Source organism: Coloeus monedula (genome assembly GCF_965178545.1).
Source record: "Coloeus monedula genome assembly, chromosome: Z".
Classification (NCBI taxonomy): Eukaryota; Metazoa; Chordata; class Aves; order Passeriformes; family Corvidae; genus Coloeus; species Coloeus monedula.
In genome coordinates, this window is record NC_138822.1 from 15,444,112 (window position 1) to 15,462,006 (window position 17,895).

At 41.3% G+C, this 17,895-nt stretch overlaps 1 protein-coding gene across 1 annotated transcript in view; it reads right to left on the bottom strand.

Annotated features, from left to right (window-relative positions):
• Positions 1-5,103: 5,103 nt before the first annotated feature.
• LVRN (laeverin) overlaps positions 5,104-17,895 on the bottom strand; it is a gene marked incomplete at its 5' end in the record, with an annotated part of 35,976 nt that continues 23,184 nt past the window's right edge. Inside the window, 8 exons of the mRNA XM_082301416.1 lie at positions 5,104-5,160; positions 7,160-7,380; positions 7,894-7,969; positions 9,228-9,368; positions 10,913-11,083; positions 14,793-14,900; positions 15,579-15,673; positions 16,557-16,710. Coding sequence (XP_082157542.1) covers positions 7,234-7,380; positions 7,894-7,969; positions 9,228-9,368; positions 10,913-11,083; positions 14,793-14,900; positions 15,579-15,673; positions 16,557-16,710 — 892 coding nt within the window. The 3' untranslated portion in view covers positions 5,104-5,160; positions 7,160-7,233. The remainder of the gene's footprint in view (positions 5,161-7,159; positions 7,381-7,893; positions 7,970-9,227; positions 9,369-10,912; positions 11,084-14,792; positions 14,901-15,578; positions 15,674-16,556; positions 16,711-17,895) is intronic.

Genomic DNA, 17,895 nt, shown 5'->3' on the forward strand with positions numbered 1-17,895 from the left:
AAATTTCACAGTCTCCCGGGTACTTATACAACAGCAAGCCAAAACCAAAAAACCTACAACCTGTTTTATTCTCATAATTTTTTCTGAGGTTCTTCTTTCTCCATTAACTACTTGATGGAAAAAACAGAAATTAATTCTATCAGTATAAAAATTGTAATTAAACTATCTTATGTTTAATACCTCTTTCCATTTTGCTAATTATACTCATGTATCTGAACTTTTTCTGAATTGCTTGTGAATGAGTTATCATGGCATACGTGATAACACATAGCCTACAATCTGCTCAGAAAAGCTTCTGCTGGGTGGGTGTTGAACTACAAGGATGTAAACATATGAGGATTAAAATCTTAGGTGACATTTAGAGAGATTGATTTCAGAGGCGAAACTCCTAAGGATTTCTATAGGGAGAAGTTTTCCCCACTATGAGCACGGGACTGTAAATACACCTGGGGAGATACAATACAAATGTCCCTGGCGGGGGGGAGGGAGGTGCTAGGGAGCAAATGTGTTAAAGTTCTCTTAAGCTTTCTGCAAACCAAGCTGATCGCTCCTCGAACAGCCTAACGCACCCTGCCCACAGTGCGCTCAGTAGCACCTACAGGGAGAAAAATGGGATAGCTGAAGAGGAAAAAACCCACATTTTCCAGTGTAAACAATTCATCTGTGGTATTCTTGTCCTATTGAGAAGCAGTTCTTTGAATCTCTATGATTTTATTGTTAAAATTTTGACACTATGCTATTCCTCCCATTTTATAATTAATTTCCCCTCCTCTTCCTCCTCCTCCTCCTCCCTTCACCCTGGTTTTGCCAAACCACCAGATTTATCAAGTCTTTCTGCCTCTTCATTTTCCCCTCCAGCACGTTCAGATCGGCAACATTTACTGGGAAGGAAGGGATGGGGTGGGGTGGGGTGGGAGGGACGGAACGGAACACACCGGGGGGAAAGCACATAAAAGTCCGGGAGATTATTTTAGTGGCTGAGATGGCCAGAAGAGAACGCGTAAGGCTTGTGTGAGGCAACAGAGGAGAACAAGCTCCCCTTGGCCAGAGAAGGCTGTAAATCCTCCTTGCCGAGCGGCCCGGCCCTGCAGCTCCGGACGGACCCCTCAGGGCTGCTACAGGCAAACCGACCCACGCCGTGCGACCGACCCAAAGCAGAGGTGCCACCGTATGGCCTCCGTGCCCTCAGAGCTTCCTCGGCCTCGGGGGCACATCCCCATCCGCCGCCGGGAGCTCCCCTCCTGCCCCCTGCTCCCTCCCTGCGGCGCCCACACTCGCCTGCCTCGCGCTCCTCCCGGGCCGCCCCGATCGCTCGCACCTTGCGAGAGCCGCCCTAGCGCCCCCGCCTGCCGGCCCGAGCCCCGCGGCGCCCGGGGAAGCCCGCCAAGGAAAGGCCGCGGCGGGAAGAGGAGCGAGGGGAAAGCGCAACGGGAGGAACAGCGGTGCGGGCGCCGAGGTGAGTGACGCCTGGAGAAACGCCTGGAGAGCACCACGGCCGGGCAGGTGGGTGATGATCGCCACAGGAACTGCGGTCTGTGGGAGGGGCCCTGCGCTGGAGCAGAGAAACAGTGAGGAGGAAGGAGTGTCAGAAAGGAGTGGTTCGGGACTGACCTCCACCTGCTTTCCTCCTTCCCGCTGGGCTGCTCTAGGAGGGGAGGTGAAAGAGTTGGGAGTGAGGACGAGCCTGGGAAAAAGAAAGGGTGGGGGGATGGTGGTGCTTTAATTTTTGGTTTTGTTTCTCACTGTCAAAGGCTATTTTAATGGACTACAAATATTAGGCATCTATTTTAATAGTAACAAATCAAATTATTTTCCCCAAGTCAAGTCCATTTTGTCCTGGTTCCAGCTAGAAGAAGGTTAATTTTTGCAGTAATGAGGAGGGGGCATGTCCAGGACACTGATGTTATGAGTGTTACTCTGCACCGCCAGGGACAGGGGAAAGGAGTCTTTTCCGAAGAGGTCTTTCGCAGGGTTGGTGGAAGGATGGGTCAGGTATTATTTCTGTGTGAATCTTTGCCTCTTTCTTGTACTGTCAGTTGTTAGTATCGTTCCCGTTACTGTTTTCTTATCTCATTGCTGTTTGCAGTCAATTGTTCTTATCGCAACTTGTAATCTTTGCCTTTTGTACCTCCTCTCCTATCAGTCTTCAGGGAGAGGAGGAAGGAGGGAATGAGCAGGCAGCATGTGGTTTGGAGTCTCAGTGGGAGCACTAAATTGGGGAGTGCTGTTCCTTAACTACAACATGCCCCCGATGATAGCTGGTAAGCGATCTCTGCTCTTTTATCACAACACATGCGCTTTTTCACCTCATGTTCTTCCTGCATTGTCACTAGCTGGGTGCTGTGGCTTTGCGGTGCTGGAGCACAAGGTGCTGCAACCTTCCTAAAAGCATCTCCAAAGCGAAGCCGCTTGGCAGGAGCAGCACACGCTCACACACGCGTGCACACGCACGGATAGCTCCGGCAAATGGGTCAACGGCAAAGAGGCAGGAAGAGTCTCCGTACAGAGTTCCATGGGAGGAGTTTATTGCAGCCACATCATGAAGGGTTCCAGGGACAAAGACGCAAAACGATGAAGGGTCCAAGTACAGGAGCGGAGGGAACATCAGAGACCAATGATCTGAGGCCATGGGGGCGGTACAAAGGCAGGACTAGGGAATGGGAGCCAGTGCAGAAGCTCTGGGGGAGTGGTGAGGGGCAAGGGCCAATGGGGGAACAGGGAGTGGGGAACCTTCTAGGGCACATATTAGGTAACAAAGGGTGAGGAGGCCAAGGGCCAACCAAGGAAGCGGAGCTGGGATACCTTAACATAACAGAACAAAGCATCCTGGGAGAAGCCTCTTCTGTTCACCCTAACCTAGGGAGGAATGTCTGATCTTAGGGACTGTCCTACCAGGGGTCTCTCTTTGTTCCTTGTAACATAGGGTCACTGGCCACCACACTGCATCAGGACGAGTATCCCACAGCCAGCCAAGGTCAGCCTCCCGCTCTGCCTACTCTGGTCCTTGTCTCATCCCATCACAAAGAATGACAGATAGTGACCCCTCCCGAAGACCACAGCCCACTGTCACTCTGGCGCAGGGAAGGTTTTGACCTCTTAAAGAACCATCACCAAACGCAGCAGCAACAGTGGTTTTATTGAAGTAAGATATTGTGAAAGCAAAACTTAAGAAATGGTTGCTTACTGATAGGTTCATTCTGTTATTTACTGCACAGAGGATACAATAGTGATTCACAGTTAGCAATGCACGGTCTTAAATGTGCTGTGATACAAGGTTATGTACGATGTTGGTCACTTACCAGTGCAGTTGGTAAAGGGTGTTTCAACCTTGAGAAGCAATCCTGAGAGGTGTCCTAGCTCCAGTGGAGGTCACCCCCATGCTACTAGCTCCCTAGCAGGGAGAGAGCTCAGAGAAGGCTCACTTAGGCTGTCATATTTATGGGATAAAGCAGCTGGCTCACAGTCAAATTACAAGTGACAGAAAAGGTAAAGGTGAGACTCCTTGTACCCACAACCCCCTTTGTTCCTTGACAAGTGAGTCTACTTCTTGTGTTAATCATATATTTCCAGTTCCAGTTTACAAGTTTATGGCATTAATGGTCACCATGTCACCCTTTTCCTGCATGGGCTACCAGAGAACAAGCTGGAACTAGAGAAGTTTTAGCCTGGTCTAGGCCTATGCTGCCTTTGGACTCTGGACCCAAGTACCGTTAGTTTGGCCAAGGGGTTGAGTCCATACATCACACCTGGCTCTGGAAGAGCCCCTGCAGCTTTGAGTCAGGGGATGCAGAGGTGACAGCTCTTTTTAATTTGTGAGTCACCGCACAGCAGGCACATGGCAAGGCCACATCTCAGTTCATTTTTTGGCTTTTTAGCCCGCATCCCTTTTTCCTACCCGATGGTCACCTTTCTGGGACTTGTGCCAACCTGAAAGAAGCAGCAGGCTGCTCCACCCACCTCATCAATGTGCCATCAGTGCAGCCAGATGGCGTGGGGCTTGTGCCTTGGCCACCCAGGCCCCACAAGCTGCCTTCTCCTCACTTGCCTGGGAGGCTTCTTGGGGTGCCAGGATGGAAAGGGGGCACACTCAGTGGGGTGGTAGGACAACTGAGCCAGGAGATGCAGAGGAGAAGCTGGCTGGTGCTCTTGAACCTTGATTTAAACAGCTCCAAAGTCTCCTTCTCCACTGGGCTTGGCATGCATCCTTGCCAGCTCATGAGTCTGATGGCCTGTCACACATGCATACAATATGGGCAGAACAAGTGTAACTTTTTGACTTCCATACTCTGAAGGCAGAAAGCAGGACTTAAAGCAAAAAGCTGGTCTTTTCACATCTATCTACTTTTTTCCCCACTCAGGGCCTACTGAATGCATCCTATCTATCAATGACAAAGCCATTTTTACTGGAAATTGCCCCATACATGTACATCTTCACAATTACATGCCCCATAACACCTACACAGTCTGCATAAGTACTCTTAAAGCTCATTTCCTGATGTCCTCATATTAATTTCCAATGAACTTTCTTTCACCCCAATTCTCTCTGCAATAAAGCAGCTTGCCCTGGATTCTTCCCATGCACCTCTTCTTCCCTTGTTGCATTTAGCAGTTGCCACTCTCCAAACCTCTCTACTCAGCTTGTACTCAACAGCAGCAAGAGCTGCCACTGATACAGCCACCAAATGCAAATGTGTGGATTCTGGAAATGATTCAGATCTGCTCCTACTCAGGCAGCTTGCCTAGCAATCACCTTCACCATTCTGCCTCTGCCATGAAAACTGCTGAAATTCTGAAATACAGACTGTCAGTGGGAGACAGACAGTTGATGCCTTAAGAGGCCACCTAAAAACAGAGACTAGACAGGAATAAGGGAATAAAGGTAGGTATTTATTTGAAAGGCCTTCAAAGGTGCCCCCTGGGGAGCCAGAGGCTACTGCCAAGATGGACCCCAAGATGGATGACAGGTCATGAGTTCTTCACACTTTTACAGGTTTGGTTCATTGGCACATCAGGGTTAATTCTCCAATTAAAGCTTCCATTTAATGATGTAATTTCCCCTCTGCTTGCCCCCCTTAGAGCCTCTTTGGTTTATACTGTTTGGGCCTAGGATGGTCTGGGTGTCCTTGAAGAGCAGGCCCGGGGAGGCTTTGTTATGTCTACCTAGCATGAGAGAGCAGAAATTAACAGGCTGCAAGAAACTTCAGAGTCACACACTAAGCAGTATAGAATTTGAAAAATATAAAAGTTAAAAACGAGGGCCTCACAGTCAGGAGCCATCACTTGAAAATAACTTCTTATTTAAACTTCTTCTAGTAATTTTTATATATTGGCATTTCAACTTAAATGTTTTATTCAGTAGGATGAAGAAAAAAGTAAGAAAAGCATGGAAGACTGGTTAGAAAGGAAGAGTGGTTGCTCATGGTTGCAAAGAAATAGTTTGAACCTACTAGGCATAAGGTAAATTTATGGGATGTTTCTTGAGCTTTGCTTAGCCCACCTGATGAGGCATACAGTGCCAGTGATTAACTAGTGGAAATCACAGAGAATGCTGAAGCAAAACAGCTTCAGTACTGGCACAGGTTCCCCAGAAAGGCTGTGGACTTCTCATCCCTGGAGGTGTTTGAGGCCAGGCTGGACAGTGCTTTGAGCAACCTGTTCGAGTGGAAGGTGTCCCATCCTATGACAGGGGGATTTGAAATACATAATCTTTAAGGTCCCTTCCAACCCAAACTGTCCTACAGGTTGTATGATAAAACCCCTGTAATTCACCACAGCCTCTCTCAATCAACTTGAAGAATACTTGCAAGAATGCATGCAATTTTCTTTGGTATTATCTTTAACTAGATCAAATGCTGCAGAGGTCAGTTGTTCCCAGCACAAACTTGTGTCACTAGCTGGTAATTCTCATACAATAAAGGGGTTCTTAAACAGTCTCAAAATAGTTTCAAGTTTTCTTTGCAGCTGCGGGGAGCAGAGGACACTCAGTGCAGTCAATATGGCAGTGTTTTTCTGAAATGTATTTAGAGGATGCCAGTGAACAATCCTTTGTATTAACATGTCCGGGTTTTATTCTGGTCTTTTCATAGAGCAGTATTCTAACTTATTTTGTCTCCTGCATTCCCACATAACAGTGTTTTGTGATCCATTACATGTTAACTGATCACCTGTACTGTAATTTTGTCATAATACTGTTACCTCACAAATAAATGAGTTGCATGGACTGAGGATCCCATAGTTTTTTTAAGGACAAGCGAATATGGTTTCCTAATACTAGTGGACTGAATTTTGCCTGTCACCTCCAAAATGCTGTGTAAGCAAGGTGATTAACCTTGCATCTACAGCACAGGAGTTGGCCTCTGTGATTCTGATGGGTCCTTCTAACTCAGCATACTCAGTGATTCTATGATCAGTGAGCACCTCAGTGATGTTCCAGAAGGGATAGTTTGGACTAGTTGCACACTAGTGCCATGGACAAAATGACCATCCAGTGTCGCACACCAGGAACTCATCATCTCCTAGACAAATTTTATCCAAAAATAGTCCAGTTCACACACTGCAAGACCATGCTGGGGGCTGAAGCATGCTAAATGGAGACAAGCAGCAGGGTGTCTTCAAAAGCACATTGCTGATCAAACACAAGTGTAGACACATTAAGTACAGATCTGCTAAGAAAAAACAAAGTTTGAATGACAAGGCATAAATTTCTTAATTAATATTAAAATTTGGGGATTCTTTGGTCTTTTCCTCCCTGCAGATCTGGAGTCATTCTGAAGTTCATGTTTCACAGCACTGTTCTAAATTATTGTCCTCTTTGCAATTTAAAAACATAGAAGTGGAGACAGATTATAGATCATTGTACAAATGAAACAAAACAGAATATAAAGTTTTTCAGCTTCCTCACATGTTTTTGCCACAAATATGCAGCACGCCTTTCATTTGGATATTCAGAAAAAAACCCCCAAAGGATTCAGGACTGTATCTATATGTTAGATTATTATTAGCAATGCATCCCTAAGACTTCATTCAGGAGGAAGTTATTTTAGATATAAGATACTAATATGTTTATAATTTCTTTTCCTGAATCCTTCTTTTCTTTGTGAATTAATTTATCCAGATTTTCCAGTGGGAAGACAACCACAGGACTCAAAATGTGCTTTACCTTTACTTACAGCTTATAAAGAATACCAATATGATAGTGAATCACATATAATATACTGGAAACTGTTTTCCAAGTCAATCATCTACATTTTTCTCTAACCAGCTGGCAACTTCGATTAGTAGTTTTCTCCTTTCAATATTTTCAAGTTTTGCAGATTCCAGTAGCAGAGTAATAGCCTCTCTCTCATCCTCTTCCAAAGTAGCATTATAAAAAACCTGCAACTGAAGAAATAAATGCATGATCTTAGTTCATGTAACTTCACTTGCAGCAAGCAACTGTGTGCCTGACAGGTGCTTTCAACAGACATGCACAGAAAAGGGGCAGATGACAGAGACTAAAGAGGGGATGGGGCAAGGGTACTGATTTACACTAACATGGAAAAGCTCCTTACATATCAAGAATGTGCCCTTTTGCTGTTCCTCTAAAAATCCTTTCAAATGCAGACAACTTCACTGGTACTGGTGGTACCACACTGTCTAGGACTAGTTGGGTAGAAGAATCCTCTTGTGCTGCCTGTTCTACAATCACAGAACAAGAAATCTTTCTCATCAGTCTAATAGGCAAAAGACAAGAGAGGACTGAAGAATAGTAAAGAAATACTTGGGGGAAGCAATGATTGAACAATATGAGAAATTATACAGATGTCAGTATGACAACCTAACATGCCAGCAGCCCAACTGCTGGTATATTACAAACTGTCAATAAAGTTGAGACTAAATGCTTCTCTGGTTTACCTCTTGGATCTGTACATCTGTTTTGACAAATCTTCCCATGACTTTTAGTACATCATGCAGTAATTCCTGCCCATATCTGTAAAATTGAGATAAAGGTCCTTCAAATAGCATGTTAGCAAATATACTACAGTTCATCTCATTTGAAAATACTCCCACTCTTTAGTTATTATTCACTATGTTGCAAATACCAACTAAGCTGAAGTTTGCAACTGTGGATTGTTTTCCCTCTTTTAAAGAACTACCGTTAATATCCCATTTAGACACTTGAACTGCATGAAATACGATAATTACCTTTCATTCTCTTTTCTGAGTAAGATCTGGTATTTGTACTTTGGTAATGTGAATTCTTTGCATGAAATAGATAATCTCTCTGAGCCCATACAGCCAAACCGAGCTAGAAAGGCTAACCAGTAATTTGCCTAACAAGTTGGTGTTCCTGTTGCTATCCTGAGGGTGGCGTGTAAATAAACACTTGCACTATTCTTTTAGTTTGAAATTAAGGGGTCAATTTTCCAGCAAAATCCTCATCAGTTTAGAACACAGAAAAGCTCTGTCAGGGAACAAGTTGGTTGGTATGACACAAATCTGCTACAACTTGTCTTTTCTAGCATTAGCAATAATTTACACATTTGAATGTTCTCAAATCACTGGTTTTGGTTATGCTGCCACTAATGGATCATAGTGGCCTCCTCTGCCACCAAAAGCAGCTGGAATGTGTACTCTGTCACAGCCCTGCTGCTTTTCTTCATTGCCAAGGGGAGAGGGAGTCTTCAAACAGACATCAAAAGACTTGCTTTGCTCAAGAGAAGTAGCCCAAGCTCACCTGCTGTTTCCCTGCAGCAGTACAGGTAGGCTGGAGGTAGGTTAAGATTTAAGTCAGGGAGTAACACTGTAGTTGGTCCTAGCAGCGCTAGCATGCCTGCATGCTCTAATCCCCGATCTCTTCATACTTTCTTTGGAAAAGAGGTGAGGATTTTTACTTCAGTATTTTACACCCACAGTTTACAGCATTTTATACCCACACTTGTAAAATCCTAGTGGTTAAACCCACTTCTAGAGTCAGAATTGTCAGGAGTACTTAAAACCACAGAAACAGTCATGAACAGGCTAATTTTTAAAGTCTTCTGTGTTTAATGAGCTATTCTTTGGCATTAAACCCTGATCAGATTTGAATCCTCTGAAAATTCTGCTCTGCATACTTAATTGAATCAGTCATTACAAAAAACCATCTCTGGAGGGAAAATCGGCACCTGAATTTTACAGCTCAAACATAAAAACAGAGGAAGAAGCCAAAGAGCCACAGAAATTAAAGGAAGCCAAAACTTGTTGCTTACCCTTGACTTAGAAGTGGCCAATTTTCCGTAACGAATTCCCAGGCTATATGGTGCCCAATATCTGTAGTCACTACATGTGAGATGATCGCTGAAGTACAATTGGAAGAAAATAATGTGTCACTGAGTCCATATTGCAAGTATCTGTTAGAAAAGCAGGAAAGAAATAAACCTGTCACTTGCTGTTTTACAATGGAAATATACAATTTTGCAATCTGGAAATATAATCCAGTTCACCAAAATTCCTATCTCAACAAATATCAGCATGTGGAAGGTTATACCAAAGTTGGTGTCACTCTGAGCTGTGTATTCAGCTTGGGTTTTGTCCTCAGTGTTTGTGAAATCCTGTTTTTGCACACTTGACTCTTCACGTCTTAGTGAAGTGAGGGTGTAGAATATCAAAAAGACATAACGTGTGTTTCTTATCTTTGTTTGCGGCAGAAAGACAACTGCTCCTACTAGACAAGCCTGCTCCTCACCTTCAGGTGATTCCCTTCACTGTGACTCAGATGGAGCCTACAGAGTATGTCAGCAGTGAGACACTGTTACACAAAAGTGACCCGTTTATAGGGTTCCCTATAATAAGACTCAGGAAAGAGTTTTTCATGAGGGCTAAGGCAGAATTTCAGAAGTATTTCAAGAAGTGCCTGCCAATGTTGTCAGCAGCAGCAAATGCCTGGACATCTTGAAAAGTAATTATTTTCTTTGTTGCCTCAATGTTTTACCTTGCATGCTCCTACTTTCAAAAGAACTCTTTTAAAAAGAGTTATTTTCTCATAGGGTCTTGCAGGTAGCTGCTTTATTTATGGGTAGAGTAGCGGAGTGGGGTTTCTCCCCTTCACATGTCACCACTATGCTTAACATAATGGACAAAGTATTGTGATGGCCAGGAAGAGCACATCTTAACATTCTTCAACCCAAAAAACTCCCTGGATGGCATTTCAAAAAACAGATTGGCTTATCAGCTACTAAGGCACACAGGGGAAGAAGCTCATCAAAACTCCCTGATCTTGTCAGGGAATGGTGCTGGCCTGTTGCAAGAAAAAGGCAATAAAGGATCATAGGTTAAGTGGGAAATTAACATAGCTGATTGGGCATCTCTTTGCAACACTTCTTGTCTTATTCTCAGTCATATTTGTTCTGTCTTCCCAAATGACCTCCACACCAGAGTAGGTGTCTGGAAGGAGGAAAGTGCTACTTCCACACCTTTAGACCCATGGAGTTTATGCGAATGCTTGGATGATAATTCTTTAGACCATCACTGCCAAAATTCCATTCCTTAACAAATGCTTTTGGTAATACAAACATTAGAGATTAGAGAATTGAACATTTTTTACTGAGAAAGATACAGATGCCAGTAAAAGAAAATAAACATAGTGTTCCAAACTCTGTTCTGGAAACATTTGGACAAGACTCTTCGATACATGTCTTAACTTTTTGGTTGGCCCACATGGAGTCAGGACTTACAACTTGATGACCTACATGTTGCATCTGCAGAAGGATTGTTTATTTGTGTTTGTCCCATTTTTTATACTTGCTCCCTAACAAAACTCTTTAAAACTTTACCAGTGGTCAACAAGACACATGCTTCTGTGGCAGGCAAACCTCCACCAGCTTTGCACAGTAAAGTATTTTTATTCTTATTATTTACTTCTATCTACACAAATAGATACTTTGATCAAGGTCACCTGTAAAGTAACCATGGCTCATTGGCACAGCTCATGGCATAGAGCAGGATGTCTTCATCTTCCTCAACGGAGTCAGTATGGTTATACATTTTCCATGCAAAATTCCATTCTTTATCACTTCCCACTGCAACACCATAGCAGCAGACTGTTTTTCTAATTAAAAAGGGAATTCTGCAAGGCAAATATGATTAAAAGGTACTGTACTGTTGTAGAGGCAAACCCTGCTGTTAACGCGCAACTGAAATCAAATGTTTATTTACAGTTAGAAGATACACAGCAATGGAAATATAAAATAGTAATGTAAATAAGGATAAGAAATTTGATGGTTTTATTTATGATTTAAGCATTAAAAAAGCATGCAGTTTAAAGGAAAACCAAAAACCCCAACATTTTTTAGAGCAGTTGGAGCAGACTATTTTGTGTGCATACAGTGTCAATGCCAGTTTCCTGTCACAGCCTAGGCAATGGGTCACACCATTAAAGACTGCACCACTGCATATATGCATTATTCCAGACAAGCCTTTTCAAAGTTTCTTCCGTGAATGCATCCAGTAGGAAGAGCCATTTGCAGCACAAAAGGAAACAGAAGGGACATTTTTCCATGCAACAGGCAGCCTCCTATTACTCCCATTCCAGGGAAGAGTCCTCAACATGGCAATGAATTTCATAACAGAAATTAAATGCAAACTTCACCAGTGTAATGCTCCATATGCAAAGGCTGAACAGAAAATTTCTCCTGTAGCAATGATGTGTCCCTGATATTAAGACATTGTAAACACTTTCCAGTGATAGCAGTATTTTACTATGCAGGCTATCTGAAAACAGTTTCAACTAATGGTATTTTGGACTAATTCCCTACAGAAAAATGGGTCCCTTTGCTACAAGCAAAACATTTGGCTTCCCTACATCATCCTGTTAGTCTGCTTATCGTTACATTAGGCCAGGATTGTAAGTGGAGGTGTAAAAATTATCCTCCCCTTGATGAGGGAAAAACATACAAGTTTCTGGTCACAAAAGCCATTCTTCAGGCTCAAAACTGGAAACAGCAAATTTAAATACAAGTTGAGAAAATTTCCTGAGTTTCAGCAGAGTATCCTATAGAAAATGCAGATGATGCCAACAGAGTTAGTTAGTCAGAAAGAAGGATATATGACATCAATCTTCTGAGTACAAGGTAGAGAAAAGGAAGTTATAGACTCTGGAAACGAAGGACTACTAGGAAAGAGGGAGAGAGCTGGGTGTTTTACATGACAGACATTATGTGTTAGTGAAAAGGCAAGATGCAGGGATTTTGGTAGTCCTGTTGCAGGTGGGGCATTTCACTGTCATAGTAACAGAAAGCATGGTCATAGTCTATATTCACTTCAAGGAATAGTTTGGATTCATTTACCTAGATATTTGCTGTGACATAAGGGATTTGCCACCAAGATGACATGTAGAGTAGTTATGTCAGGCTAAAGTATCATGCTGTGAGGAATCCTCCTCTGGCAGATCTTATTTGAGTTGCAGGGTCTGGTAATTTGTTTTATAATCCTTTCATAATACTGCAGTAAGGGGTCACAGTAAGGTGATAACAGGGTAAAGCTGTTTTGGCCAACGTACAGCTATTCATTTTGCTACTGAAGCTGTTCCAGTAGTTGCAAAAAATGTTTGTTAGTAAGTGTAAAGCTGTTGCGTGTGAATAGACAAGTTCTGTGTATCATTTGGCTGCAGCTCTGATGTGCAACATTCAAGGCAGGTTGGATGAGCAGCCTGGTATGGGACAATAGTTTGCTGGCTGATGACATCTGGGGTGGCTGTGAAGTGGTTTATGTTGTGCAGTTCCCACTATAGTCCAGAGGGACTTTGGAGCTTGAGGTTATTTTAGGTGAGGGGTGTGACTTATGCATCTTGATATTTTTCATGGGAGTGGCTGTGTGATTTGACGTTACTGGTCTGCCAGGATTCCTCATTTCTGGATCTTGGGGAAGATGCAAAAAGCTGCTGGAAAGCAGGGCAGGTTATTTTACATTGTGTTTTTGGAACCAATCCAGAAATGACATAGTGGTTTCTTAACTTTTGAGGGTAGCAGCAGAATATGTGAACCTTTAGTAAACAAGTAAAATGGACAACAATGCTGTCCCTCCCCATAGGCTAGTTTCCTTCTTTCAAAAGACAAGCCAGTAAGAGCACCTAAGAGAATACATTAATTTAACAAGCATCACTACACTCCTATAATAAAAAAGAGTAAAACAGAGAAATTGGCTGGGGATTACAGCTCTTGGCTTGTTATTTTCATGAAACAGATAAAAATGCACTGTATAGAGTCCAGTTGCATTCTGCCAGGAACTGTTTGGAAATGTTCAGCTGAAAGTTGATAACCCAATCTGAAACAGAAAAGCATTACTTTTTTCCACAGATGTGAGAATCCTACTGGGTTCCACCTGTGGCAGAACAGCTGCAGTGTGCTGTTATGAGTTTGCTCTCAGCATGAAGAATGTAAGAGCAGCTAAAGGGATTTTGCTGTGAAATATGGGTCAAAAGTGTATTGTGCCTGTTTCTGTTCCTACCCAGCACATGAAAAGTCTCTAGATTAACTTCATGGGAAAAGTAATCTGTCACTTGAAACCCTAAGAAGTGTCCTTCTTCTATGGGGTTTTCTCCTTAAAACATGATCATTTTTTTCACTTAACAGAATTCAGAATTTCATTTTTTTCCACACATAAAACCCGTAAAATCCCTCTGAACTTTTCTCAGTGCCAAGAAGATCAGCAAAATTAATATTCTTCATCAAATTCAAAACTCAATCAGCTAATATATTTCATCGACTTTTCAGCTCTTCAAGTCAAATAAGGTATGTAGTATTCCATCACCTCAAATGTTATTAACAGGGGAAGATGACTATTTTGAAAACAGACAGACAATTCAGCACAGTATTGTTGCTTCTAGAGTGGGATTGCAAGAATATTCTCTCTAGAATGGAACAAAATGTATTTAGGCTTTTTAAACTTTTCAGTCTAACTGCAAAACTCAGTTGGGCTTTTATAAGTATGATCACTATGAAGCTGTTTTAGAAAACTCAAACATAATAGTACAAGTTCAGTTTACTTAGCCAACTACATATATCAACAGAGATACAAATAATGACACAATATTTATCACAACTACAACAAATAAAAATGAACTTTAAATATTCACTCACCGGTGCCAATACTATTTGACTATTGCATAGAAAGACATTGAAAGAAAGAGGGAAGAAAAGAGAATAAGAATTTCAATACATTGTAAATTTTTTTTTAATGATGCAATACTTGGATACAGAAAGTCTCCTCCTGGTAGAGTCCAGACTCCATTCTCACGGACCAGACCCCTGACCACTAGGCTCCAGTATCAGCATAAGGACTAACAGCTGTTCCCAACACCTCTTTATGTGAACACAGAACATGCAAGGCACTTTGATGGGCTCATCACGGGCAGATGGCTGCATCATGCAAACACCACTCAGTATTGTTAAGAGAAGCTTAAAAGCTGAGTTGGTATATGTTACAACCCCAAGGCTGTACTGTAGCAAAGGGACTGGGCCATATGGGATATTAACACTAATAGGAGGTTCACCTGTTAACATGGCTAACTAGATTTTGGTCTTCATGGCAAAATCTCCATCCTCCAGCCTGTAAAATCTATGTAAAAAGCCTAAGTAACTATGAAATCATCATAAAGCTGGGATTTGGGGAAGAGGATGATGCTGGGGAGACATAGTTGTCTTAAATTCTGTCATTCTGTCAAGAAATAAGAGCAGTGTACAGAGGCATTTCTCCTTCTGCCTCCCCCTTGTAACAGCTTTTTAACGTTCCACCTCCCCTAGACATGCACACCTCTAAGAGCAAATCATCATTCTTACTTGTGCTCAGGGTTGTCCATCCATTTAGCATACAGTTCAGATGACAGGTCCAAACAGTCTTGGAGGCCCAGCCAGCACGCTGTTGCAAAGAGTTTTTCCAAATACACTCTTGAAGGGAAGTTAAAACAGTAAGAATAAAAGAGATGCATACCACATTTGGAGTGCTTGAACTGTGCCTGACCACCACAGTTTCAGAACATGATGCCATTAACCTGCGAGAACCTCCACTAGGAACAGTTGAGTTTTAATAAAATAATTAAACAAACAATAGTGGTCTCCTGACATCAGTATTAATGGATACTAGTGAGGCAACCAATGTACTATATTTTTTGGTTAGTTTTTTGTATGGTTTATATCCCTCTTGGAAGTTTTAAGGTACTGGTTGCATCTAGTCCAAATCACTCTGATGTTCAAGCCTGTCGCTGCAGTGGCCTTGCAAATGAAGTATTTTAAAGTTTAAGTGACTGATCCAAAAATCGTATCTTAAGTTTGTTGTTGTCAGTTTTTCTTCAGCTAGCCTCCTGTTGAGCTGTTATCTGATAAATGAGAGCCACCACTAAGATCCTTAAACTATCATCCTTTATGCTCCTATCCTGATACTGCAGTTTCACTGGAGGTGTCGTCATAAGAAATACACACTTACAGGACAGTAAAATAACAATTTGTCTACATTCACGTTAGTTAGAGAATTATTCCTGTATCTTGTATTTAATTTACACAAGCAAACTGCAATGTATCAGATTCAATCACATCAGAAAAAACATTTAAGAAAAGCAGAATACTTACTGAGCAAAATAGTCATCTTCCAAAGCATCAACATTTTGATGAATAAAACCTGCATAATAATGGTATATTGGCAACATTCTCTTTAAAAGGTATTTCTTTCAAAAGAAGGGAAAGAAAAATTACTTTCATTTAGATGCAAGTTTTTATTTTTCTTATTTACTTAGATTTATCCTAAAAATTTACCACTATTAATGTCTTGAAAACACAGGATATTAAATAAAATATAAATTTGGTCTAAAATTCAATATACCTGTACCTCAATTCAAACTGGCACATTACCATTTCACATCACTAGGACCTTTCAACTTATTATGAAAGAACACAAATTCTAAGAAAAACAGGAAAAAACCCTTCTCAGCTGGAAATACTTTGTTCTTCTCACTTATTTTCACATACCTTTACTTTCTAGAACTTAAGAGAACTAATACTGTGTGACTGTATTTATTTTAAACATAAGTGAAATCTTCAAATAGAAGTCAAGGAAATAAATCTGACAGTATTATCTCAGGTAAGTCAAATGTGGGAGAGAATAATTTCAGTTAGTATCTACACCCAATTCCTTCTTTCACTCCACGAATATGAATGGAAAGGGAGCACAAAGCACAGAGCACATATATACTGTATGCCTTTTGTATATAGCAGTGTTGGTCTTTTCACTTACTGCTGACTGATAGCTGTATTTTCCAGATTTGCAGTTTCAAAAAACCAAGGATGAAGCTTAATGTGAAGAATGTGAATGTATTTCTGCTTTTCGATAAGAATAACTGAAGATTCAATGAGACTTATCATTGACTAATATGTATAATTAAGTTCCTCCTCTTATTAAAAAAAAAAGTTGATAAAGTCATACAAAAGGAATGACAAGAACTCTGACCCATCATACTCACCACTACATTCTTGAGAATTTAAAAAGCATTAATTTTAGACTGACGTATTTGCATGGTCTAGTATCTTTGCTAACTAACAAAATGGTCATACCTTTAAAAGTGGATATACTTCATAGTTCTTCAGTGTACTTTCCAAATTATCAGGTATTAGGTTTAACAATACCACATTCCATATGAAGAGTTCATCTTCTTTGGCAAGGTATTTTGTTAGTTCAAGTGCTGTTTCAATTGGAACATATCCAAAGCTATGTAAAAAAAACCAAAACAAAACAAAAAACCCACACACATTTTAGCATACTTATTCACATTAATTATCTACCACGAATATCTGGTTTTTTTATGAAACAGACAATAAGACATCAGGATACCGTATGGAAAGTAGGCGGGAAAAGACATTGGAAAAAATAAAATAAATATAAATAAATGGTGATTTTAGGATCTTAACTCTCAAAACATCTATTAAAGAGCACAGTGCCACTATCAAAGTAATAGGACAATCATGGCAGTAAGCGTGGCAGTATGCACACTGTATCTGCTTGTGTCTGCAGGATACGGTACAAGCACATTGACAGCATGTGTCAGTCCCACTGGAACAAAATTAAGAACAAAAGCACTGTTTTAGTTATAATACAATTTTATTTTTATTATGAAACAACTTACTTTCATTATATGTTCTTCTGTGGAATATACATTATTATAAAAATCAAACAATTTAATTCACATGCATACTATGTGTGGAATTAACTACTTCAGCACAGCGTTTCTGCCCTCAGTGTGGAATAAGCATGAAATCCATTTTTTCACAATAAAATTCCACTTCGAGCCCCTTTCCTCCAGAAAAAAAATATTTTTGGTGTACTTATATAGCAGCACAGTTCTATACTTCACAGTTACATTCCTTATTAACTACTAGTTTTGAGCTCTGTGATGAAAAAGGACGTTTGTATGGGAGGAGGAATAGGAATTTTTTACTTCCTCCTCTCAGAGGTACTTCCACAGGCCCTGAAGCAGGGCAGTGTGCTTTGGCCACATCATCCCTGAGGTCCCTCATCATAGGGACATCGTCGTCATAGGTGTCTGATGCTTTTGGGACCTCTGGTACATGTGAGGCACAGACACATTTGATGCTTTTTCAGCTCCCTACAGTACTACTTGACCACTCTAGAACCACGGACCTGAACAACCAAGTCGTGACTCAGCAAGAGAAATTAAGGTGGTTTTGAGTGATGCAGTACAGCGTAGCTGAGATAGTCCAGGATAAATGAAGGAATATCAGAACCTTCATTTGGAAACTTTTTTTTCCCTTAAGACAAATACAGGTTAATCCCTAAAGAACTCATGGCAGTGCCACTATTTAAAATAATTTCCCAGGAGCTGGAACAAAAGTTAAAAGAAATTTTGAGGTAAATCACTCAGCACTGACAAAAGAA